This window comes from Pelobates fuscus, chromosome 3, assembly GCF_036172605.1.
Source record: "Pelobates fuscus isolate aPelFus1 chromosome 3, aPelFus1.pri, whole genome shotgun sequence".
Classification (NCBI taxonomy): domain Eukaryota; kingdom Metazoa; phylum Chordata; class Amphibia; order Anura; family Pelobatidae; genus Pelobates; species Pelobates fuscus.
This window is the reverse complement of record NC_086319.1, coordinates 329436033-329461813: the sequence shown is the minus strand read 5'-3', so window position 1 is coordinate 329461813 and position 25781 is coordinate 329436033. Positions and strand designations below refer to the sequence as shown.

The window sequence follows — 25781 nt, the reverse complement described above, 5'->3', positions numbered from 1 at the left end:
AGCATCATGCCGATGTCACGGTGGGACTGGGGTGTGTTTGTGGGTTGTTTCTGTGTCTTCCGACCCATCTCCGCTGGTGCGTGTGTGCTCGGGTCTGGTAGGCCAAGGTCGCTCCACATGCGGGAAGCCCAGTCCGCCTCGAGCTGGAGGTCTCCCGCGCGGTAGGCCTTGGTGCCGCGGCTGCGAGTTTTCCTTGCCGCGGGTTGGAAGAACGGCATCGACCTGTTCAGCGGGTCGTACCCTGTTGTTTTCCGGTACTTGTGTGGTCAGATGGGGTTCGGTGTCTTTGATTTTTGCGGGTTTTTGCTCTAGTTTGTTGGAGCTCGGGAGAATGGCGACCGCTCTCGTGTGCTGTCAGGCTCCGCCCCCCCCCTTTTACATTTTAAGTCAATAATTTCATACTGGTCTGGGGTGGTAACAGTTGGAGCTTTAGTGTGTCTGAACTGTTCCTGGGTGGTTATCGTGCTGTTCCTCAACAAGAGGTGGGTCTGACTGTTGTACCTTTGGGTTAGAGGTTTTGGGTTGTGACTGTTTGTGAACACGGTCAGGCAGGGGGAAAAGTAGGGGGGGGGGGTAACAACTTTTGGGTGGTGTGCCCGTACAGGCTCCCCTGTATGGAGCCTCTTTACGTCGCCCATTAGATAGGCGCGTCTCGTGGGGGTAGTGGGGTGAGTACTTCACTTATGGAAGGCGCTCACCGAAGAAAAAACCCTCAGAGCAGTTGTAACATAATCAAATAGCCTTAAAACAGAGTGGCCCATAAAACAGATTAACTTAGCAAAGTGTTAAACAGCAGAGTATCAATTGTACATGGTAAACACTAATGTAAGGTACATGACTGTTGCTGCAGAGCTGTGCTCATCCATTTATATATACGTATGTGTCCAAGGGATGTGCCCTGGAATGCTAGATGGGCAGAGACAGGATCTAACCAGCGGTGTGACGCTGCCAATGATTGGTCATTGTGTTATTAAGACCAATCGTTATGTAAGGGTCTTCTGACCTTAATACTGATCACAGTCATATAAACAAAGTATACATATTGTAGCGTATAGTTACGTGTAACTTGTAACTCGAGGGGGTTCTGCTACGTCACTGGCTTGTCTACTCCGGAGACATCCTGGGTATTTTAGCCGATTTGGAGGGGGCTTGGACTGTTAACGGGAGCCCCCAGCCTTTGAGCTTGTGTATTCCGTTTTCTAGGCTTGTAATGGAGTGTAGTGCTTCTTGATGAAAAAACAGGAGCTTGGCTGGGTATCCCCATCTGTATGTCAGGTTGTTCTCTCTCAGGGTTGTGGCAATGGGTGCCAGCGTCTTTCGGAAGTGTAGTGTGTCCGCCGACAGGTCTGCAAATATTTTAATGGATCTGTAGGTCTCCGGCATGTCTGTGTTCCTGCTAGCACGTTGTATCCTCTCCTTAGCATGGAAGGAATGGATCCTTGCGATGACATCTCTCGCCGCCGTTGTAGGCAGGTGCTTAGGCCTGCGCAATCTGTGGGCTCTGTCTATGATTAGTTGGTCTGGGTGAGTTTCTGGCGTTAGGCATTGGAATAGGTCAGAAAGATATTTCTGTAAATCAGCGTTCAGGATGGTCTCTGGTACGCTGCGGAATCTTCGATTGTTCCTTCTTCTATGTCAGCCAGTTTGAGCCTATGCGCTTCCAAAATGTCTTCAAATTCTTGAACTTTGTCTGCTAAGCTGTTATGTGCCACTGCATACTCATCCATTTTGGATTCAATGTGGGCTGTGCGATTCCCTATGTCTTGGATTTCTTTCTGAAGATCTGAGGACAGGTTTTGAATTTGAAGCTTGATGGTTTTTTGCATGCTGTCCGAGAATTCTGACATAAATGCCCTCATGTTCCCCATTGTTAGCGGTTGTTCGTCCGCAGTGTGGGTTGGGGATGCTTGGGGTGAGAGGGTGTTCCCTCGATCTTGTGTCGCCGCCATCTTGTGACTGCTCCTGCTCTTCTTGCCGTTTCAAGGCCGCGGTTTTTGTAAGGAAGAAGGAAGCCCGATCCGCCTTCCCCCCTCTGGATTTCTGTCGTTGGGACATTGTGGAGTCTGTTACCAGCGAGTCTGTGGTAATTCTGCTCGGTACGCCGTTTATTTCTTGCTCTTTTGGGTTTGTCTGCCGGGAGCAGTTCTCACATGCGGCCGTTCAGGTCCGGCACTAGACCACGCCCCCCTTTGGGGAGTTTTTAATCCAAGCAGAACACTTTAGGGAGTTCTCAGAACTCCCCAGGCCATTTTATTACTGTCCAAGAAATGGGTGGGTCCCCTGGAGTCATGTTCTCCTATATGCTGCAGGTTGGATTAAGAAGCTCTGCAGCAAGACGCCTGATGGCGTCTAAACAACATCGCTGCCTGTTTGAAGTGCCATCTGTGAACTTACACAATATGTGTTCACTGTCAGCGTGTATCCTAGGAATTATCAGTGACATCTTAAGATGTTGCAGTAGGCATGCACAATTGAATGAAACATGTACAATTGGACAGTCCACGATTCCCTCCTGGGGTGGATGTCAAAAGCAGGTAAGAAGATATATGAGAAGGCTAAGCTGTAGTTGTGGGAGGGTTTAACTGGCCAATAAATGCTTAGGCTGCCCCTTCCACAGGGCTGAGACCACCTAGTTAAGCCCAACCATCACTACCTTTATTAAGCAATTTCATCTTGGTGGACCCTCTTTTTTTACAGGCCTACTGAATATTGTTTTGACACACGACAACCGACTTATACCACCACTACTATAACTTGGCTTATTGTATCCGAATACAAATATATATATCATCGCGTAGAAGTTCCGGGTTAATGGAAGGTCGCGTCTTTTTCGCGCATGCGCAATGACGAATGGAGAACGCCGGGGTTTGACTCTATGCACCTGGGGTAAGTCAATTATGTATTAATTTTATAGCTATATAATGGCAATATTTGTTAAGTGTATGTATGTCATTTGATCCTGAGGAAGGTCCCTGCGAGGACCGAAATGTCGATTTTGCTTCAATTTATGGAATAAATTTATAACTTTTTATTCAAGTCCGTGAGTGCAGCCCAGTTACTCCTGTTTTTGTTCTATCTACAACCCCATGGGAATTGGCACCCGGCAAGTATCATTTATACTGTTTATTATCTTTGAGCAAGAGTGCATGGACTATTCTATTTTTTGTATATATATATATATATATATATATATATATATATTTTAGGAACAATTGTTGATATTCCATTTTTTCATCTTATAATATTTTGAAGCATGTCACAATGATCTTTGGAACAGTACCTAAATTACACAAATTACACAATTCCCACCTATCCATCAAAACAATTTCAAATGGCACACTGACCGCAGTCCACTCTTTCAAATACTTGGGTATGATGTTAGACCCCAATCTATCTTTTGGCCTGCACATAGAAAAGCTTGCATCTAAACTTTATCCAAAACTAGGTGCCCTGTACAGAAACAAATCCTGCCTAAGCCCTACAGTAAAGGAAAAGATTGTACAGCAAATGCTGATGCCAATCATTGATTATGGGGATGCAGTATATGCATCTGCATCGCAATCCAACATTAATAAACTAAACACATTGTATAACTCGTTCTGCCGATTTGTGCTATAATGTAATTACAGGACCCACCATTGTGACATGCTAAAATAACTAAACTGGCTGTCGCTGGAATCCAGACGCACCCTTCATCTTTCCAGCCTTGTGTTTAAGAGCTTTTCTGGGAAACTCCCACCCTACCTGAACGCAATGCTTTCCCCGGCTGTTCCCACTTCCTATAACCTCCGATCCAGTACCAACACTTTACTTAGTCTACCCCAATACAAAAATAAAGCAGCCCGATCCTCCTTCTCCTACAGAGCACCGCAATTGTGGAACGACCTCCCGCACAATTTAAAATCTTCCCTAAGCTTAAAGTCCTTTAAGAGATCCCTCTCTACATACCTCAAAACAGAATGTACCTGTCATGGTTGATTATATATTTCCTACCTGTTCTATGTTAAATTTTGTATATATTGTATATTAATATTGTTTTTGTATTTTATTGTACACTAACTGTAACAATGCAATGATTTGTGGACCCAGGACATACTTGAAAACGAGAGAAATCTCAATGTATCTTTCCTGGTAAAATATTTTATAAATAAATAATGTTTCATTGCTCAACAATACAATGTGTTTAGCCATTCCACCCCAAAACATTTAAATAAAATATACATTATCTGGGAAAGTAAAGTTTGGTACCAAAATGTTGCCTCTTTTGCTAGACATTTTATAATTATTTTTAAGTATATATTAAGTAGAACTAACACCAGCATTATCTCTTAAACCAGATGTACATTACTTTACAAGAAGCCCTAGACTGGTCAGAGATCATAGAGAATAAGCTGAAGGTTAATAGGCAATATAACGTCTGGAGAGGTCAAAAAGCCTTTAATTATTTTGAGAATGTTACATGACATTGTGCACATCAACCTAAAACAGGTTTGCAGTTTGCTCTAGAAAGACTGTTCGTAACCATTTTCTGAATTGAGAAGTTCTTTGATGGTCAACCCTTCTTGTTTAAATACGTTGCTTGCAAATGACATCCTTTGCTATGAAAAAAGGAAACAAGAAAAGTAATGAAACAAATATTCATATAGGAACAGTATATAACATGCATGGAATCAATGGTTTAGTTATGACTTGCAGTATTTATATAAGTGAAATCTTTTATTAGCGCATTCAAAAGCAGAGTTTCATTATTGTATTCAAGTTGGCTTCAAACTTGTGTTATTGCTGTAGGCCGTTAAGTTATTAGTCCTGGCTATGGACCTGAAGAAGATTTTCTTAATTAAAGATCCCCATATTGTTAGAAATCTTGTATTTGGAAATACCATGTTAGAAGTCATGCTAATTAACGACAGTTTTCTGTCCCGTGACTGTAAACCACATGTCTACAAATTCAATGTTTACAAACGTGTTTTTATCTGTGTCCGTAAATAGACACTATAGACAACCAAACCACTTCATCTCATTGTATCCTTAACCCTGCAATGTAAGTGGGAGAGGTAAGCAGATGAGTAGAATACTTTATTTATTTTTTATGGCACTCATGGGGGCTGGGGGGGGGGTCACTATTACAATGGAAAGAGGCACTATGCTAAATATTAGTATCAAGGAATGTGGGAATGGCACTCACACATATCCCTTCAACAATCCCCAGTGCCCCTCACCAATGAAAAGAATGACCGGACACTTTGGGTATATTTCATATGGGAGGTTTATTCTCAGAGGGATAAAAGCAGCAACATTTCAGCTCTTTATAGAACCTAATTCAAACTTGAAAAATGCTCAATCAAGAGCCAAAATGTTGCTGTCCTGTGTGAACTGTACCCTAAATGCCTCAGTTAGTCTGTCTTTATTATTACTATACTCTCATAAAAAAAGCTGTCCACCTTTTAATACAGCATACCATCTTACGCTCCATGCTTGCTGAGACTAGTGATATTGGTATATTTTATTAACGAAGGGTGCAAGAATTTTAAACAACCCAGACTCCTAGAGGATGCATTCAAATATAAAAATAGAATAGACGAGCATTAAAAATGTGCACTTTTTATAGATATCGTTTACAGAACATGTTTTATTTAACATACAGATAAATGAATTGTTAAATATTGAGAAGCAATTGGTGACAATACTGTCACCTAAATCATCAAATCAGGGTTAAGACAAAAATACTGTCACTATGACAAATACCAATAAAATGTTAGAAGGGTGGATCCTTGTGTGTTTTGTCTACAATCCATTAGAGATAAGACAAAATGCAATGAACCATCCTCTAACAGACACTGAAAACAGCCTTTCCCTTGATCTAAATTGCGGGCAGCTGTTTTTAGTGCCTATTAAGGGATATTTGTCTATTAGCAAACGTCAACTTGACAAAGGCACTACAGAGCCTAAACATTGCTGAGTTCACCTGTTGTATGTGGGTTGGATTAATTATTTTACTGAGAAGTTTGTGTGTAAAGTGTCCGCTTACATACCTCCCAACATCGGACATCCCAGAACTGGGACATCGGTGGGAGGGGAGAAAAGGGACTGCTGAGCATACATTTTACAAGTACACATGCCCCTGCAGTCTCACTGCTCAGTTCTCTGCCATTTAGGAGTTAAATCACTTTGAGACTTCAGAGGCATGATCTATACACAAAAACTGCTTAATCAAGCTAAAGCTGGTTTGGTGAATCTAGTGTCCCTTTAACCAATTAACAACCACATGGCAGCCTATGCCAGGGCGGCCCAACAGGTAGATCCCCAGATGTTGTACAACTACAACTCACATGATGCTTTGTCATTCTTTTTTTTTTTTTTTATTCTTTATTTTTGGTATGACATTGTTGTATACTGGTGTGTTAAAGCATATGTTACATGGTATATTCATCAGTCGACATTGGTTTGTAAACAGATCATGTTTCAGTTTGCATCTGACTATACCGCGTCTTCAGTTTGCATGTAGTTACTCAGTTTGCATACATTTGCTATTTGGTGTCATTATTTATACATTTCGTAAAAAGAACACAGTAGAAACATTGTAAAACATATATAAGAGAGCCATGTCTGATGGCTAAAATCTTACTCCGGATTCAGACGTGTAAGGACCGTGACCTCTCGTGGTTGTGGATGGATAGACATGGTCTGTCCTCCAGCAATGATGTTAGGGTGTGTCGGGGGAAAGAGGGGGAGGAGGGGGGGTAGTAGGATAGAGTGGGGGTCCTCATGTTGGAGTTCGGAGCGCCGTGGTGGGAGGTTCTCTTGGTGTCAGCTTGGGGATGATTTGTCATTCTAAAGGCATGCAAAGCATCATGGGAGTTGTAGTTCTACAACATCTGGGGATCTACCTGTTGGGCAGCCCTGGTCTATGCCATCATGCCGTGCATGACTTTAATACTCAGTGACAGCATAAACCATCATGCAGTAAATGTACCAGCAGCAGGAGCCCCAGGTATGCAAAGCATCATGGGAGTTGTAGTTCTACAACATCTGGGGATCTACCTGTTGGGCAGCCCTGGTCTATGCCATGATGCTGTGAATGGCTTTACTACTCACTGACAGCATAAACCATCATGCAGTAAATGTACCAGCAGCAGGGGTTAAATCCCTGCTGGTACTAAGAAACCCCAGGTATCTTTGGAGAGTCTGAAAAGTAAGCGCTCCCTTTCCATGCTGCAATCACACTGTACATAGGGCTCATAGAGTTAGGAAATCCCTCTGCTGATGTCAGTACTGATGTTAGCAGAGGGAATCCCTTGCAAGGTGGGATAATAGGATGGCATTAGGACCGGGATTATAAATTAGATTAAGGCTAGGAAAAGGGTTTAGATTATGAGTAGGATTATAGTTTAGATTAAGGGTTGGATTAGGGTCAATATTAGGGGTAGGATTAGAGGCAGGATATACATGTATGATAACCCTGAATTTGAGAACAGTAACAGAATAAAAATATGGGGTGTTTGAAGTAGTGAGAATAGTGTGGTCTGTGAATTTGACCAAAATATGTGTGGGGGGAAAAAAAAACAAATAACCAATTTGACCTAGGTTTGTGATAAAATGGTTAAATGAAAAGTGTCAAAATGCTCTTAGTTACATAGCCCTAGGATGTACTTTCTATAAGTATATACTTTTGTGTAGTGGTTTTGGATTCCGTTACTACAGTTAAAGTTGTAACCTCAGCATGCCAAATTTTGTTTTTGCTTTAAAACCGTAATTCACCCCTTCCAGTATTTGTTTTATGACTTAAAAAATGTATTGAAATCCTAGACATATTGGGCATTATAACAATCAGGACTCATTAGTGAATCTATTTTGAGTCAGTTTTCTTTATTTGTGCTTGGTACATAGAAATGTTTAATGTAAAACTGAGAACAAAATGTGTCGTTCCCGCCCCCCCCCCCATTTTTTATATTTCACTCCTATTTAATATTGCTTTATGTATACATATAAGGTATCATAAGAAAGCCCTATTTCTCGCTTTCTCCTTCAAACTGTTTTTATACAATATGTATGGGTGCACTTAAAGAGAAAGGGTACTATTTTGGTAAAAGTGGCAAAAAGACCTTGGTCACGTCACAAACATGTTGCAGCTCTAACAAGCCTTAGTTCGTAAAGGGTTAAGGGGAGGTGTTTACTGCTATACCTGGTGCTGCTTGAGATCAGTGGGAGTTACATCCCCAATAAGCAGCAATTAAACTGCTGCCATTAAAGGGAAACTCTACTCCCCGAAAATACAGCTTATTTTCCTCCCAAACTAAATTCTACCCATCCCCTGCACCTCTGTAACCCCCCTTGCAAGACATATAAACTTGAATAAATATTATAATTCTTACCTTATTTCCAGCGCCGCGTCACACATCCATCCTCCGTCGTCTACCCCCCCTTCCGCGTCATCCGATCAGCTGACCCACTCTCCTTCCCTCCGCCAATGAGCTCATACTCATTGGGAATCATTGGGAAGCAAGAGCGCATGCGCATCTAACGCAGCGCCCCGCCCCTCGCACGCTTCACGCAGAGATTCATTGAATCCCCTTGTGAAGCTGCATTAGACCCACGTGATGTGCGACGTCCTCATACAGTGCGTGGGGGCGTCGCACGTCGTAACTCACCTTTCCTCTCCTATGGATGCGGAAACACCATCTAGCGGCTAGGTAAGAGAAGGCAGCTGGAGGTGGGATTTTCAATTTAATCAAAACACTGCGGTTTAGCAAAAACCACAGTGTTTTGACAAACTTGGTTAAGGGTAGAGGGCCAAGGCACCCAGACCACTCAAATGAGATGAAGTGATCTGGGTGCCTAGAGTGTCCCTTTAAGCTTAATTAAAATGGCAGCAGTAGCTGCACAGGAGAGTAACTCCCACTAATTCAGCCAGTCCAGTATGCCCAAACTCAGGGGCACTTGCAACGCATTGTGGGGTAGCACATTATTACCCGTACAAGAAATAATCCACAGATGCCACTGCCTCTGTGCTACAGAGATAAGCATAATATGCCCATCCATCAAATTAATTGGCAATATTAGGAAAATAAAATTAAGGTGTTTTTTTTCTATACAGATTGCATATATGTATTTTTCAATTCCAAGAGTTCTTTCTACACAAAGCATTTTGTCATTATTGTTGAATTTCTGTTATAAATAAAATGTTTATATATATATATATATATATTTTACCAGGTGTCCGATTTGCAATATATATATAATTTTTTTTAAGATTATGCATGACATTTTTTTGGTATTTCAAATTTAAACACTGTGAGCTCTTTTTTTTAAATTGTATTTTGTTAGCTCACTTCATTATTATTTCACTTGTTCATAATGTTAGTCGGAGATTTCTTTAAACATGTTTTTAGAGTCAATTAGCATAATTAGGGATAATCTATTTTGATTATTTTCATGACTGTGTATCTTTGCATAAGAAACGCACTTCCTTTACTTTCAAACTTGCCCACGAGAATACATTTACATAGCTGTGAGAGATGATAGACATGTTATACAGCAGACAGTTTAATATTCATGCTTAATCTCAGTAAATCAGGAGAAGGAGGCTGTCATGCTGCCCTAAAACCACCTAAGCAGAACACAATAAGCATGTGAGAACCCAGCAGTCACTTTATTGTTTAATCCCATATGTGCGCAGATACATACTTTAGATGCCTATGTGCTATAGAATTAGAAGGCATTTTTTTTCCTTTGTAAAAATTAATGTTTTAATCCTAACATTTCCTTCCACACAAAGCATTTCTGTCATCATTGTTGCATTTCTGTTACATATAAAACATTCTTTTTTTTTTTTTTTAATCCAGCTGTCCAACTTGCAAAATTGGGTTTCGATGTAAAAGATCTGAACCTGGACAGAATGTGGACTTTGTTAAAAACAGTACAAAGCCAAGGACTCTGTTACAAAACGTTTTTATTTTGACACCACACCCCAAATTAAATCTACGTGCCCATTTTTGTTATGGTCTTAACTCTCGCACGCATCTTGTTACTTAAATCTGTCCTTTTCTAATGGCAGCTTTCAAAAATATATCTGTAGCGTGTGCTCATGTCTCCACCGGTTGCTCATATTTAGCAAGAAAATCTCAGCATTCTTTGAATCACTGTTCTGCCGTCTCACTTTTAAGTGGCTTCTAAAGTAACCAACGTGTTCCCTAGTGATGACACTTTAATTACCAATCATTTCTTCTCACACCTGCCATTTAATCTTTTTAACCCTTGATCTTGCAAAGAAAAAGTGCTGTAAATAAAAATCAAACTATGTTTCATTGTTTACCATTTAATCGTTTAATTGTAGAACATTATTAAACCCTTAAAGAGCAATGTTGGCCTTTGCCACCTTAATAACCTGCTCTTTAAAGATCATGTTCTAAAATGGAATGTGCCACGCAATTAACGACTGCAGGACTACAAGGAGCTGTCAAAGCTAAACAAGCAAAACATTCCATATCATCATAATGTATTTAGGGACCAGAATATCATTTGGTCCTTAGAGGGCTAAATATTTTCTTACACACATTAGACTGTTGGAAAAAAAGAGCATTAAAGAAATACCGTAATTACTCTAATCTAATGCTCACCTTTTTTTGGAAAATAACGTTTCCAAAATGTGAATGCACATTAGATTCGATGGCGCATTACATTAAAAAATTTAAATTCTTCGGCAAATTGACACAAGCTAATTCAAACTGGAGAATTCAAAAAGACAAATTCAAACAGACAAATTCCAACAGGCGACTTATAATTGGTGAATTCACCAATTGCAAATTTCATTGCTGAAAGAGGGCCTAAGAAAGACTTAACGTGTAACACTAAAATTGAAATACCATCAATGTTACTAAGGTATATGGCAATAAGCATTTCCATTGTAGCACAATGTTGTATAGTAGTATCTTATATAAATGTGCATTACATTCGCCAGCAAAAACATTTTTCAGCTTCCAGGTTATTAGATTTGATGGCTCATTAGATTCCAGTAAAAACGGTATATCATCATATAAAATAATGTCTAGTTTTAATTTGACATTGTTCTTTAATTTAGAGGGTTCAACCTGGTGGCCACATGACAAGTTGGCTATTTAATTAGAAAATACATCATAAAAATATTAATATTCGTTGTAAAGCAAAGTGACAGTAAAGCATATATTGCTTTCAACACTTTGAACTTAATCAAAATCCAGAATTGGTATTTGGTCAATAATCTTTTCAGAGACACTGCTGGAGTTAATGCCTTACTCCAACCTGGGTTTCTATGAGTTTTTGTATCACTGTTATACTTCTGTACCTCTTTTTGAACTTCTCATAATAAAATGAAAAAAGATTGTAAAAAAGAAAAAAAAAAGAAACGGTGATTTAGGAATGAGCTTAATTTAAATCATGCTCAATAGGTAAAGTTCCCAATGTCAAAGACAAAACGACAATATCATCAGGTTATTTACTAAATTTAAGGCCAAAGTAGCTGAACTGAAAGTGTTTTTTCCATTTTGATTATATTGGTCTTAAATTTGAAATTCAGTTCATAACCCTGCATGTCTTTTGCGATTACATCACAGCTGACCCTTGCCGTGTTAGAATTAGAAATGTTTCAGAAGGGAGCACTGGGTTACACGCAATTCCAATGGAAACGGTTAAACCACTACAGTAAAACTTACAGCACACCTGTGACATATGTTTGTGCATTTTCTGCAAAGGTAAGGTCAAGCCAAGGGTGAATCAGACTAAGAATTGTAAAGCCACATCTCCAGCAAACCAGTGGCAACAGCAGTGCAATACTTATCTTGTTGTCATGGACCCTTGTGCATTCACAAGAGTCTCATGCATACTTTACCAGCTCTGATATTATCACCTGCAAAACAAGCTGTGTGTCACGATCTGTCAAACAAAAATACTGCCGGAGACTGGGACAGTCAGACCAGAGATGACTGCATGTTCCACAATTGCTGGCAGACGCCAAGGACAACCAGCAGAACACGAAGGTTGAATCATTTAGATCCAAGCTTTAATATGCTTTTAAGACAGACCACACGTTATACTGAAATAGCTTTAGTATTGTTTTCATGTGATATGAAACCGTTTTACTTTTTCATTGTGTAAATGCTGGAGGATCCTAAATGGTAAAATGCTGGGCCCCTCCCTGGAATACTTATACAACGAGAGATGTTTAGAGATGCAATAGTTTATCCAGTTTTCTAGATATTTACTAAACGGATAACAGTCTTAGAGTTATTCCCTAGAGTGAAAATTGTGCAGAATTTAAATTGGAGCATCAAATTTTAGGCAAAAAAAGGTGAAAAGTTAGCGAAGTTCAAGAATTATTTATAGTTGGCCTATATTTTTCATTTCCTTTGCAAATCCTCCCCCATTCCCAGTTTAGTATATACCCTGTTCATTGTTTTATTATTTTTTAACATCACAGCCAACGTCTGTGTACAAATTAAATTGCTTCTACGTTGTTTATTGCTTTAGTACAGTATTGCACCTTAAAGGCATTGTTTTTGCAAACATCTCAATGTGTTTATTGTATCAAATCTAACTGTTTAATCAAAAGAGGCATGCAATATCTTGGATTGTTGCTGTACTTGGGGGTGTAGTTGGAAACATAAGGACTCTGTCCATTACGAATACCTGCATGTTAATAAAATGTACAGTAATAATATAACACTTTCTGTGTATGGGGAGAAAAAAGTTAAATAACCCATAACGTTTGGCAGAGGTAGGTGCAAAGCACCAACGTTTCCTTAAAGTGGAACAGTCACTTAATAACCATTCAGCAAAACAATGAAAATCACTTTTTTATTTCATTAGCATCTATTTTATTTTAACTTTATGTTAAAAATGTAGCACATGACCTCACAATGCCCTTGCACTTTTACTATTAGTATTAGTAATTTAGCCCTTGGTCAAGACAATATGTGTCTGCAGGCAGTGGCGTACCTACCACGGCTGCAGGGATTGCCGTTGGTACAGAGTCTTTCACTCCAGGGGGCCCAGCCACAGCTGCAGCCTCTGCAATCCTGGGCTACCTGCATGCACAGCCGCACCGGCCCTGGACCCGCTATTGCTGGGTTACCAGCAGGAGGGAAGCTCTGTACTCTGCTGCTCCCCTCCTGCCGCTGTATTTAGCATGGCCAAGCGGTCTAACAGGAAGTGTTCACTGAAAGAGCACTTCCTGTCAGACAGGTACCACGGCGGGGAGCAGGTAGAGGGGGAAGAGACACATGGAAGGGCTGGAACACATGGAGGGGCTGGGGGGAGGAGAGAATGGGACACATGGAGGGGCTGGAGGGAAAGGAGTGGGACACATGGAGGGGCTGGGGGAGGGAATGGGACACATAGAGAAGGTAGGGGTAAAGGAATGAGATGCATCGATGGGGCTTTGGGGGAGGAAATGAGACTGATGGAAGGGCTTTGGGGGGAAAGGGACATATGGAGGGGTTGGGGGAGGAAATGTGACACATGAAGGGTCTGGGGGGGATGAGAGACAAACATGGAGGCAGGGACGTTTTAGCCGCGAGGCAAACAAGGCATTTGCCTTGGGCAGCATTTTCGAGGGGGCGGCAAAAAATGCCGCCCCCAAATGCCCAGGGTAAATGCCTTTGTTAGCCTTACGGCTAACTGACATGCTAGGCTGCTGGGTGGGCGGCACTGACGTCATATTCCGGCTCCCAGCCTCACTCTGCGGCGCGTGAGGGAGCTGAGCAGACAGCTCAGAGGAAGTGCTCCCTCGCCAGCGCCGCCCAACCGCAAGACAGCCCGCCAGCGCCGCCCGCCCAGCAGCCCCACTAGACCCCAGGGAGAAAGAGAACCCCCCCAGCTTTCCCAAAGGTAAGGAGGCTGGGGGGGGGGGGGTGTTAAATTAAAAAATAATAATAATAAATGTGTTAATGTGAGTGAGTGTGTGTGTGTGTCTGTTAGTGAGTGTGTCTGTTAGTGAGTGTGTGTGTGTCTGTTAGTGAGTGAGTATGTGTCTGTTAGTGAATGAGTATGTGTCTGTTAGTGAGTGTTAGTGTGTCTGTTAGTGAGTGTGTCTGTTAGTGAGTGTGTCTGTTAGTGAGTGTGTCTGTTAGTATGTGTCTGTTAGTGTGTGTCTGACTGTGTGTGTATGTTAGTGTGTGTGTCTGTTAGTGAGTGAGTGTGTGTCTGTTAGTGTGTGTGTCTGTTAGTGAGTGTGAGTGTGTCAGTGTGTGTGTGTGTGCTAGTGTGTGTGTGTGTCTGACTGTGTGTGTGTGTGTGTCTGTTAGTGAGTGTGTGTTTGTCTGTTAGTGAGTGTGTGTGTGTCTGTTAGCTAATGTATGCGTATCTGTCAGTGAATGTGTGTGTGTGTATTTAGAAGGCGGGGTGGGGGGAAGGGTTGGGTGGGGGTGGCGGGGCGCCTGAGTTTTGTCCTGCCTAGGGCAGCACAAAACCAGGATACACCACTGCATGGAGGGCCTGGTGGGAGGATGAGCACATGGAGGGGATGGTGGTAAAGAATTAAACACTTGGAGGGAGGGAATGAGACACATGGTTGGGGAGGAAATGAGACACATGGAGGGACTGGGAAGGAGGAATTGAGACACATGTAGGGGATAAGGGGGAGGGCATGAGACACATGGAGGGTATGGGGTGGGGAGAATGAGACACATAGGGGTCCCCAGGGCAATTATCTCACTGGGGCCAGCTGGTATCTAGTTACGCCTCTGCCTGCAGGGATATTAGGGGATGCCAGTGAAAGGTGCAGAATACAAACTGAGTCTCTTTGTGGACAATATTCTGCTTTCATTGTCCTCATACGCAGTCTCCCTGCCCAACATCTATATGGCACTGGCAGAATTTGGAGCCTGCTCAGGCTTCAAGATCAACTGCATTACATGGTAAGCTCGCAATTTGCTATGCTCTCCCAGATAAATTTAACTAATCAGATGATCCAATGGGTAGCTTTGGATGAGGGGATGAGTCTGACCTTTATACACTGAGATGTGGCATCCTCATTCAGTCACACCATGGCTCTGCATTCTTTATGACTTTGGGAGAGGTAACAGGTTGTGACTGGCCTCTCCTCAAAGGTTAGTAGATTGCATCCACTATTTTATAATCCCTTGTTTGCCAAGGCTTCCCAGTGATGGGTCCAAAGAGCGTGACGAAAAGTTGGACAAGTTTCAGCTTCCACTTTCCAAATTTTTTTGAGCCAGCCAGCTTGTCCATTTTGTGTGGTCCTTTCTAAGGACTCATTCTGAGGGGGAGTTTACTCCTTATAAGTTCAAATGCTGACTCCCTCATAACAAGTTGAGTATTATCTCCTCAAACCTGAAAGGCAGACTTGTCTTCACAAGCCCAGATTGATCTTAGGGATTTAGTATTTAATCAAAATGGAAAAATTAACATCAGCCATTCATGAGAACACTGATGATTTTCTGAAAACATGGAAACATTGGTTGAAGATTTCTTTCCCCTCTGGGCCTTCCTTTAAACGTCCCAGTGGTGTAGTCCTCTACTCTCACTGAATTCTCTTTTATTATCCCATGTGTATTGACATAAAACCTCATTAAAATGTTGATTACTAAATTCCCTTCATATGTTCCAGTAGTTTCCCACATATATGTTTGATGATTTTGCTGTTCAGTGACCAAAAACTTGCAGGCCCAATATACCAATTCTTGAACACATTTTTGTATCTCTGTTGCGCTCTTTCTAACATATTAAATTTAATTATCAGATATACATCAATATTTGGCCTTACATATGGTGTCATTTATATGCACATTTCCCATCTATTTTGAGGCTATCGCTTGAGTTACAACAGTTGTGTACTAATTCTTAAAGGTAAACTACTGAAAATGGTGTGGTCTCTTTGTGTTATTTCTATTGCTGATACATATGGTATGATAAGAACCTATATCTGTCTACAATATATAAGTTTAAGTGCGCATCTATATGCTGTCTATAGATACGTGACTTAAGACAACAAAAAATGGCATAGCCTCCAGTGTGAACAACACCCAAACTGTCCTACATTCTAAGTGCTCCGGATCTTGAAAAAAGACACACTTGTAACAGACGAGGAAAAAAATTATTTATGAGAACTTTCCCTCAAGTTATGAAAATGTTTTCACATATGACAATGAAACCATAAAAATATAATAAGATGTGTTCCTGTTAACATAACACTCCACCTGCTTAAACTTTAACGAGGAGAAACCGATGATTTTATATTTAACTATATATATATATAACTAATATGTATATGTATATATCCATGTGCCATGAAAACATTAAGATAGCAGATTATGAGATGTTTAAACAAGGGAGTAAATGTTTAAAACAGCATGAAACACTTGCTGTAGTTGTCACCATTGCTGTAGTTGCTAAGGGAGATAATGCTAGGGTGATAAATCTTATAAAGATGCTTTAAACACTAGCTACAAGTGTCTCATTCGTTTTCTTGTGAATATTAAGTGAAGTGAAAGGTTTAAAGAAGCATGCCTTACATTCCAAACTACAATTTATTCCCAAATGTTTTAGAATTTTCAGACAAACTCACACAACAATCTATTATGTACATCTAAATCTTTTACCATGGAGGACCCTATTCTGTCTTTAAAACAGTTTTAAATCTTCACAGTATGTATTTTATAAGGTGCTGGAAACATTCCGTAAAGATTTTGGGCAATAACACAATTTCTGTAGCTTATTTGGATATAAATTAATGTTTCTGAGATGCTAGAACCACTAAATCTGGAACCAACATGGTTATGGGTATTTTGGAGGCTGGACCCAACAAGGAAGCGTGAGGTGAAGACCAGTATTTATAAAGAAAGCACACTACATCTATATTACAAATTCATATTCTGGCTACATTACACAAATGTTACATTCACTAAAGGTCCAATTTTCTATTAGAAATGGAAGAGAAATCGCAAACCATCAGTGGCTCATATTTTGTGAATGATTACTGGCAAGGGCTTTTTCATTTGAAATCTATATTTTCAGCAGATTAACTGGTTTGCATACAAACTTAGGACCTGACACTTTCCACTCACTGTTATGTACATGAAAAAGGCAGTGTCATTTTACGTGTATACATTTATCAGTGCTACTTCCTTGTCAGTGTTTGGGGCAGAATGCAGTAATTAGCACTGAACTGGAAGAGCCAAAGATAGGTACAGGCATGGATAATTCAGCGATGTGGTCAAGTTCAGAAGAAGGGGTTGGTCCAGGGAGCAAAAGGTTCTTGGACGGTAGACAATCAGGCAGCAGGAAAGTTAAATACAAAGCAAGCAAAGTAATAGGTAAAGGCAATTCTAACTGGGAGCACAGGAGATCTGGGCAACGAGGAAGGGTCTGAGGAGGCTGTATTTAGTGAGATGATGCCAACTAAATCAAGTGTGCATCAATAAGGACGCAAATAGCAATTTTCACTAGAACATGAATACTACTGCTGGGGTTCATGGTGCTTTGGAGGATGCTGACTGCAGCGCAACTGATTGGGGGTGGGGGGAAGCCCCCTGAGCACTAATGAACACCAGCATGGCATCTGGAAATGGAGAAGAGGAGCGATGCATCATCTGCATGTGGCATTCTGAATATCACTCATAACACTGCATTCTATATCCAAGCACAGAGTTATATGACACAATTTATGTTGTACCATTTATAAGTGTACCTAAATTTCCCACTCACTAAAACTGCAAACTTTAAGAGTGCATCTCTCCACCATGTTGGTATTCATGTATGCAATTAGTCATAAAATTATCTGCTTTTCCATCATATAGTATAACTTGGCACTAGACCATGAATGATCATTTATATTATAGAGCTACCAATGAAATGGGCTATTATTTATATTTTATGATTTCATATTCTAGTAAGTAATTGACAAGAATGTTAGGCCACTTATGAAAACTGAAACCATGTGTTATTTTTAGTTCAGCTGGATAATACATACAAGTTATTTTTTGGTATAGGCTCATGCTCAAGATCTACATAAAGGGAAACTATGGGCACCCAGACCACTTCACCTCAATGAAGTGATCTGTGTGCCATGTGCCACTCCCCGTTTTATCTCTGCAAGTGAAAATATTGCCGTTCGGCAGATTAGTAATGCTTTCATCGCAGGGTTTAAGCGACTCTAGTGGTTGTCACTCTGACAGCCACTAGAGGCGCTAGAAAACTAGAAAAGTACAACTCTGCTATGTCAATCAGATGATCTCCTAGAGACCATCTGATTGGTACAGCATAGTGTTTTGCCCGCATCCGCATCAGTCTCCTATAGGAAAGCATTGAATTGGCTGAGATCATCGATATCAGTGATCTCAGCCAAGAAGGTGGAACTTTCACAAAGAGACTGGCTCTATGAGGGAGAAAAGGTAAGTTAAACATTTTTTTACTGCCTGCAGTTGGGGTCCAGGACCCAAACAGCCAAGAGGGCACTATAGCGTTAGGAAGACACATTTATATATCTAGCATTATAGTGTTCATTTAATGGACCAATGTTTCATCAAAGGATTTTGAAGTTTATTATTCTGCATTTTTTAGGCACTGTGTAAATACAAATTATGACTTAAATAGTTAGGATCTTCTTCAATTATTAAAATGTTATGTTTTGCAGCCTTAATATATTTTTGGTTGATGAATACCAGATGGTACTAACATAAAAACCGGATATCCTGAGGAGCATTGAAAGCCTGTTATGAAGTTCTAACTTATTACTTTTAAACTATGTTTGAATATTTCTGAAATCTACAAAATTACTATAGTTGCATCAAAAGAGCCTAACGCTATGAATTTAACAAAAAGTGAAAAGAAAGGGGTGATCTAATGTTTTCCTAAATTGGTAAAAATGCTTTAGAAGTAGTTAAATGATCTGTAAATCTTTGCAGTTACTATTTCTTTCATCTTTATTGTTTTTTTTCTCTCCATTATACATAAAATACAACTGGGATTTACAGTTAGACTTAATTACACCTATAATTGCAAGACTAGAATCGTTTTTGTTTTTTTTAGATAAAGGTTATGCTTTGACCGAGGAGTCATTCTCCCAAAAACAAATATATGTTCACAACAAAATACATTTTTATTAAGTGCATAATTTGTACATATTGCTACGTTTATCGCACACCATATCAAAGGTGTCAAGTAGTGCTTCGGTTCACTAAGCCTCTCTTTTTAACAATTGCATTAGGGCAGAAACAGGAAAAAAATAAAACAAAACTGTGTATACGGTATAAGAGAGGGCAAACACAACTATACAAAAATCTATACAGACAACTGTGGCTGTACCAGCTGTCTCATGAACAACAAAGAGTAAAAACGATTCTAAACTTGGTCCCAATATTGGTACGTTTAAGTCATGTTGCTGGTTTTTAAGGAATATTCTTTACAGTTAATTTCCAATGTTCGTGTCTCCTAAAACATACATCTTCCTTTTTGCGATAGGTTGATGTCCAACTACCTTCTCTTTAACATTGTTTTCGAACCCTATAGCACTAAAATTTTCTGAAATAATTTAGATGTTAACCAAGTGCCCCCTCCCCTTACTTTATAAAAGTGCCAATTTCAAGAGGTATCAGTAATTTTTTAAAAACTCATAAATTCTGCTTCCTGCTCTTCCTGATTGCTTTGTGCCTTAGCACAAAGCAGAAGGCAATACTTTTCATATAGAAGCATTGGATCCAGTGCTGCTCTGTGAAGGGCATAGCTGGAGCAGTAGAGCAATCACTGCACATGTGCACTGCATCCCAATTCTTCTCTATATGAAACATTAGATTGACCAGGACATCAATACTAGTGATGATATCCCAGTGTTGGAGTTAAGTGGTCTGGAGACCACGTTGTGGAATTAGAAGTGAGTAAACTGTTTATATTTTTTATAATGGAGTTTTCTTTTACAGCAACCATGAATTAGGACATGAAGTGGGATTTTTCTTCTTCATGATCACATAATATGTTGGTTTAGGTAAAACATGATTGGGCAAACTATGGCTTCTCATCGTAGGAAAATCACAAATGTTCACCTTTATCTTTTGGCTCAAATAAATCCTTATGAGGTGGCAAAGACAAGGAAATGCTCTTCAGAAATCCATGGTAGATAGAAAATCAGGAGATTGCATAAGGTTTTCTACGTATTGCCTCTAGAGTGGTTTAGAGTATCAGACTGAATTCTCTGTAAAAACGGACTGTAAAAGCATAGGCAGCAGCGCGCTTTCTAACACCTGTACACAGTTGAAAACACTTTGTTGAAGGTGGGTAAACATAAAGGTTTCTATATATCTACTTTGGCCTTATTCAAAGGATGAACTCTTTTACAAATCTTGCAACCATGCATTCAACCCTGGCACACCCTATAAACTCGATATCTCCAAAGACGCTCCCATAGAGCAGAACACTGTTGAAGGAAGTTTCACACCACGTCAGACTTTCTCCACTACATTTCACGATGTATTCTTATAGTGCCACTTAATTCCTTGTTTCATATGTCGTATCAGCAACAATTCTCCCAAATGCCTGTTTGACAGCTTGAACTCCATATTCTGCCCCACTTCTACACCTCCTTACACTAATCTCACAGCCCAACTTTACTACTTTACTAATACTTTATTGACAAAATTAGGAATAACATTTCCCATTCGGCTTTCTCCTCTGGTAACATTACTTCAATTCTGAATGCTCTATTACCCTAAACTCCTGCCTATTACTAATTTAGAAAGCAGACTGTAGTGATTGGCTGGCTGACTAGCATTCAGGCTGCTGTGGTTGGCTAGCCGCTGTGGTTGGTTAACTGCCGTGGTTGACAGACTGGCTGCAAGTTCTAATGTCAATGACCAAATGGGCAATGGCGGTGGCTGATCTTATTTATTTCCAGTGGCCTGCAATTAATCTGCAAACATAGAGGATCTTTCAATGCACTGTTTGCCTTAAAGTAAATCCAGTCCTGTGCAGGCAGAGCACGTTTATGTCAGTACGTGCGTACGCATTGGGCCTGAATCCTCCTCCACATCCCCCTGCTCCCTTGCCCCTCCCAGTATAGCAGGTAGTCGCGACTTGTGTTGAAGAGCTGGCGGAAAGTTATGTAAGTGCTGTGCCACTGCCATAGTTGCAGGCTGGTGGGCTTCCTCTTTGGCCGCCCCTTGGACCATGTCTGAAATGCCTGACCATTCAGTCCGTCCCTGGTTCAGCCATAACGTATTTTTTTTCTGCAAATCCCTGGGGAACCACTGGTCTAAACCTACCACTTGATCTTATCCAGTTTTACCACATCAAATCTCTCTTCTATTGGCGTGTTCCTTCTCTAACCCATATCTTCAATCTTCCCCTGTCCTCAGCAGTCATTCCCACTTTGCTAAAATATACAATTGTCTGTCCTATCCGGAAGAAGCCTTCTCTTGATCCTGCTCCTCCCTTTTAAATTCTCTACCATGCAGTGAGGGAAAAAAGTATTTGATCCCCTGCCGATTTTGAACGTTTGCCCACTGACAAAGAAATTAACAGTCTATAATTCTAATGGTAGGTGTATTTTAACAGTGAGAGACAGAATAACCAAAAAATAATCCAGAAAAATGCATGTCAAAAAAATTATAAATTGATTTGCATGTCAATGAGTGAAATAACCATTTGACCCCTTCGACTTAGTACTTGGTGGCAAAACCCTTGTTGGCAATCACAGAGGTCAGACGTTTCTTTTAGTTGGCCACCAGGTTTGCACACATCTCAGGTGGGATTATGTCCCATTCCTCTTTTCAGATCCTCCCCAAATCTTTAAAGTTTTGAAGCTGACGTTTGGCAACTCGAACCTTCAGCTTCCTTCACATATTTTCTATGGGATTAGGGTCTGGAGATTGGCTAGGCCACTCCTTTGTTGCCTTGGCTGTGCGTTTTGGGTCATTGTCCATTTTCAATGCCCTGCCTGAGGGAAGGAGGTTCTCACCCAAGATTTGACGGTACATGGCCCCGTCCAATTGTCCCTTTGATGTGGTGCAGTTGTCTTGTTCCCTTAGCAGAAAAACAGCCCCAAAGAATAATGTTTCCACCTCCATGTTTGACGGTGGGGATGGTGTTCTTGAGGTCGTAGGTAGCATTCCTCCTCCTCCAAACACGGCGAGTTGAGTTAATTCCAAAGAGCTTGATTTTGGTCTCATCTAACCACAACACTTTCACCCAGTTCTCCTCTGAATCATTCAGATGATCATTGGCAAACTTCAGACAGGCTTGTACATGTGCTTTCTTGAACAGGAGGATCTTGCGGGCGCTGCAGGTTTTCAGTCCTTCACGGCGTAGTGTGTTACCAATTTCTTGGTGACTATGGTTACAGCTGCCTTGAGATCATAAACAAGATCCTCCCTTGTAGTTCTGGGCTGATTCCTCATGATCATTGAAACTCCACGGGGTGAGATCTTGCATGGAGCACCAGAACGAGGGAGACTGACAGTTATTTTGTTTTTCTTCCATTTGCGAATAATCGCACCCTCAGACACACACAGCACGCTCACTCACACAGCACCCTCAGACTCACACTGCACCCTCAGACGCACACGGCACTCTCAGATGCACACATCACCCTCACACACACAGCACACTCAGACACACACACACAGCACCCTCCCTCACACAGAACCCTCAGACACACAGAGCACCCTCAGACACAGACAGCACCCTCAGACGCACAGCACCCTCACAAACACACAGCACCCTCACACACAAAGCACCCTCAGACATAGACAGCACCTTCAGACACACAGCATCCTCAGACACACACAGCACCCTCACTCACACAGCACCCTCACTCACACAGCACCCTCACACAGACAGCACCCTCACACAGACAGCACCCTCAGACACAGACAGCACCCTCAGACACAGACAGCACCCTCAGACACACAGCACCCTCAGACACAGACAGCACCCTTAGACACAGACAGCACCCTTACTCACACATCACCCTTACACACACAGCACCCTCACACACACACAGCACACTCTCACACACACACACACACACACACACACACACACACACACACACACACATATATATATATATATATATATATATATATATATATATATATAAAATATATAAAATAACCCTCAGTGAGTTAACAAAGACAATTAGAAACATAGAATGTGATGGCAGATAAGAACACCCTCACACACACAGCACCCCTCTTACGCACACACAGCATCCCTCTTACGCACACGCTGCACCCCTCATACACACGCTGCACCCTTCACAAATACACACAGCACACCCAACAAACTGTGCCCCTTACACATACATGTCCAAATACATATATATATATATATATATATATATAAAAAAAAAAACAACGAATCTTGCACTCCACCTGTCCAGTAGTTCAATGCCCGGTGCTTGTCAGCCAAAATATACAGCAATTTCCAAAGATAGCACTCCAGGGTCTTGATAAAAAATAACTTTTATTTTCCTTGCTAAAACGACAAAGTGTCAACGTTTCAGCCTGATCCCCTCAGGCTTTCGTCAGGACATGGACATGGACAGGCTTTCGTCAGGACATGTCCTGACGAAAGCCTGAGGGGATCAGGCTGAAACGTTGACACTTTGTCGTTTTAGCAAGGAAAATAAAAGTTATTTTTTATCAAGACCCTGGAGTGCTATCTTTGGAAATTGCTATATATATATATATATATATACTACAGCACCACTACACACATTACACTCCAGATACACTCTAGATCCCTTACCCTATATACACTCTTAATCCTCTACACACACACACACACACACACACACACACACACACACAATCTCCTATGCACACTTTGGGTCCTTTACACACTAGATCCCCTACACACAGTGCACCACCTACACACACTACATTCCTGACATACAAACTCTGGATCCCCTATGCACACACTACATTCCTTGTAAGCAAACACATACAACATTCTCTAAACACACCCTCTCTAAAACACCTACACACACTACATCACCTATACACACAACAGCACAAATGCACACACTCGCTACATTCCCTATACCACTATGCCCCCTATACACACACTCTCTACAGCCCCTAGCCACACATATTACACCACAAAAATGAATTAAATCAACGTATTTACACAATCCCACAAGCAGGCTCCAAACACATGCAACATACGCTTTCCTGGCCCTTTTATCCTCTGGTATCCCACTTATGGAGACACCAGAGACAAGTTAAAAGCAAACACAGCGCAAGCATGTTATTAAGTGTGCTTGCGCTGTGCAGAACAAATTCAGGGCCTTTTTCTCATGCTAGAGCTCTTCAGCGGGGCTCTGCGCATTGAACCAACTTGCTCTCTAACAAAACACACCCTCTCTGGCCCCGCCCTCTTCTCAGGAGGCCGCTGTGATTGAAAAATGTCCAGGCCTAATTTTTTTTCCCAGTCCGGCCCTGACTTAATCAAAACACTTACATACATATATACATAGAAAGGTGTTATATATAGCCTGCAAATTTAGGATTATATTGTAAATTAATTTTCCCCTTATTAGATATCAAAACTGAGGAGCATACCACCTAACTTAGGTGCTTTATGAAATATTTAGAGCTTAAAAAGCACATTCTTGCCCAGAAATTGGTCTATTCTGATACCTCTTAATCAATTTTATATAATTATCGTATTTGAATATTTGGTTATGTTTTGCTCTTGTGTTTGGTATATTAAACCCCTTCTCCATTTCGAGTTGGAACAATAGTTGATTAAAAAAATTTTCTTTAGATGGGATATCTATTTATTTCCATCGTCTAGCAATAAGAACTTTGACTGCCATGAAAAAATGTATCGCTAAAAAAGCATCCGATTTATGGAATCGATGCCAATTGAGATGTAAAAGTGCCACTTCTGATATTCTATCCAAAATTATACCTGTCACTTCTTCAATTAAATCAAAAGCATACTTCCATAAACCCACAATCCTAGGGCAGCTCCACCAAATATGTTCCATGTTACCCTCTGCTTCAATACATCTCCAACATAAGATGGTATTAATCTGGGGGATCTTAACTAATCTAGTTGGCACTAAATACCATCTATATAAGATTTTAATCTGTATTTCTAAGATGTTTAAGCAATGAACTGATTTCTTTAATTTCATGAAAGCAGATCCCCAATCTTTAACCTGAGTATTTATACGACAATCATGTTCCCATTTTTTAAAGGGGGGGATTCTCCATAGCGGTCTCGTTTTTAACTAGCTCTTTTGCTTTCACATAGATCCCTTTAGTTACATTTACATTAAATATATTTCTAAGTATATTACCCATTTCATTCTCTATATTTAATATATAATCATTAAAAAAACAACAACTATGTTTTCGCTTATAATTAAACAGTTCCTTATTTGGTAAAGCGAACTTTACTTTCAGCTCTTCAAAGGGGAGTAAACGGGATCCCTTATATAAATCTTTTACCACTAAGGAATTCTGTCTGTCCTAGTTCCTTAAGTTAATATCAGGAATAACAAATTCAAGGGTTCTAAATTGGCACCTTCATAAATTTTGTTCGAAATCTTTAAAGTTTTTTGATTTTATACCATTCGATCATAGTTTTTTTGTATGACCAAAGAATTATTCTCTGATAATACATATTTTGATTTACCTATATCACATCATCACAATTTTTTTTTTTATCTCTGCTCTATTAGATTCTATAATACACTATGGCTGATTCACTGATTGTTTAAGTTGTACTTTACATATGTGTGCAATAATATTCACTTGATATCGCTCTTTTATTAAGGGGTAACCAAT

At 40.5% G+C, this 25781-nt stretch overlaps 1 protein-coding gene across 1 annotated transcript in view; it reads right to left on the bottom strand.

The window, feature by feature from the left end:
• Positions 1-4420: 4420 nt before the first annotated feature.
• The window catches only part of FAM227B (family with sequence similarity 227 member B), a 342090-nt gene continuing 320729 nt past the window's right edge, over positions 4421-25781 (bottom strand). Inside the window, exon 15 of the mRNA XM_063446303.1 lies at positions 4421-4598. Coding sequence (XP_063302373.1) covers positions 4503-4598 — 96 coding nt within the window. The 3' untranslated portion in view covers positions 4421-4502. The remainder of the gene's footprint in view (positions 4599-25781) is intronic.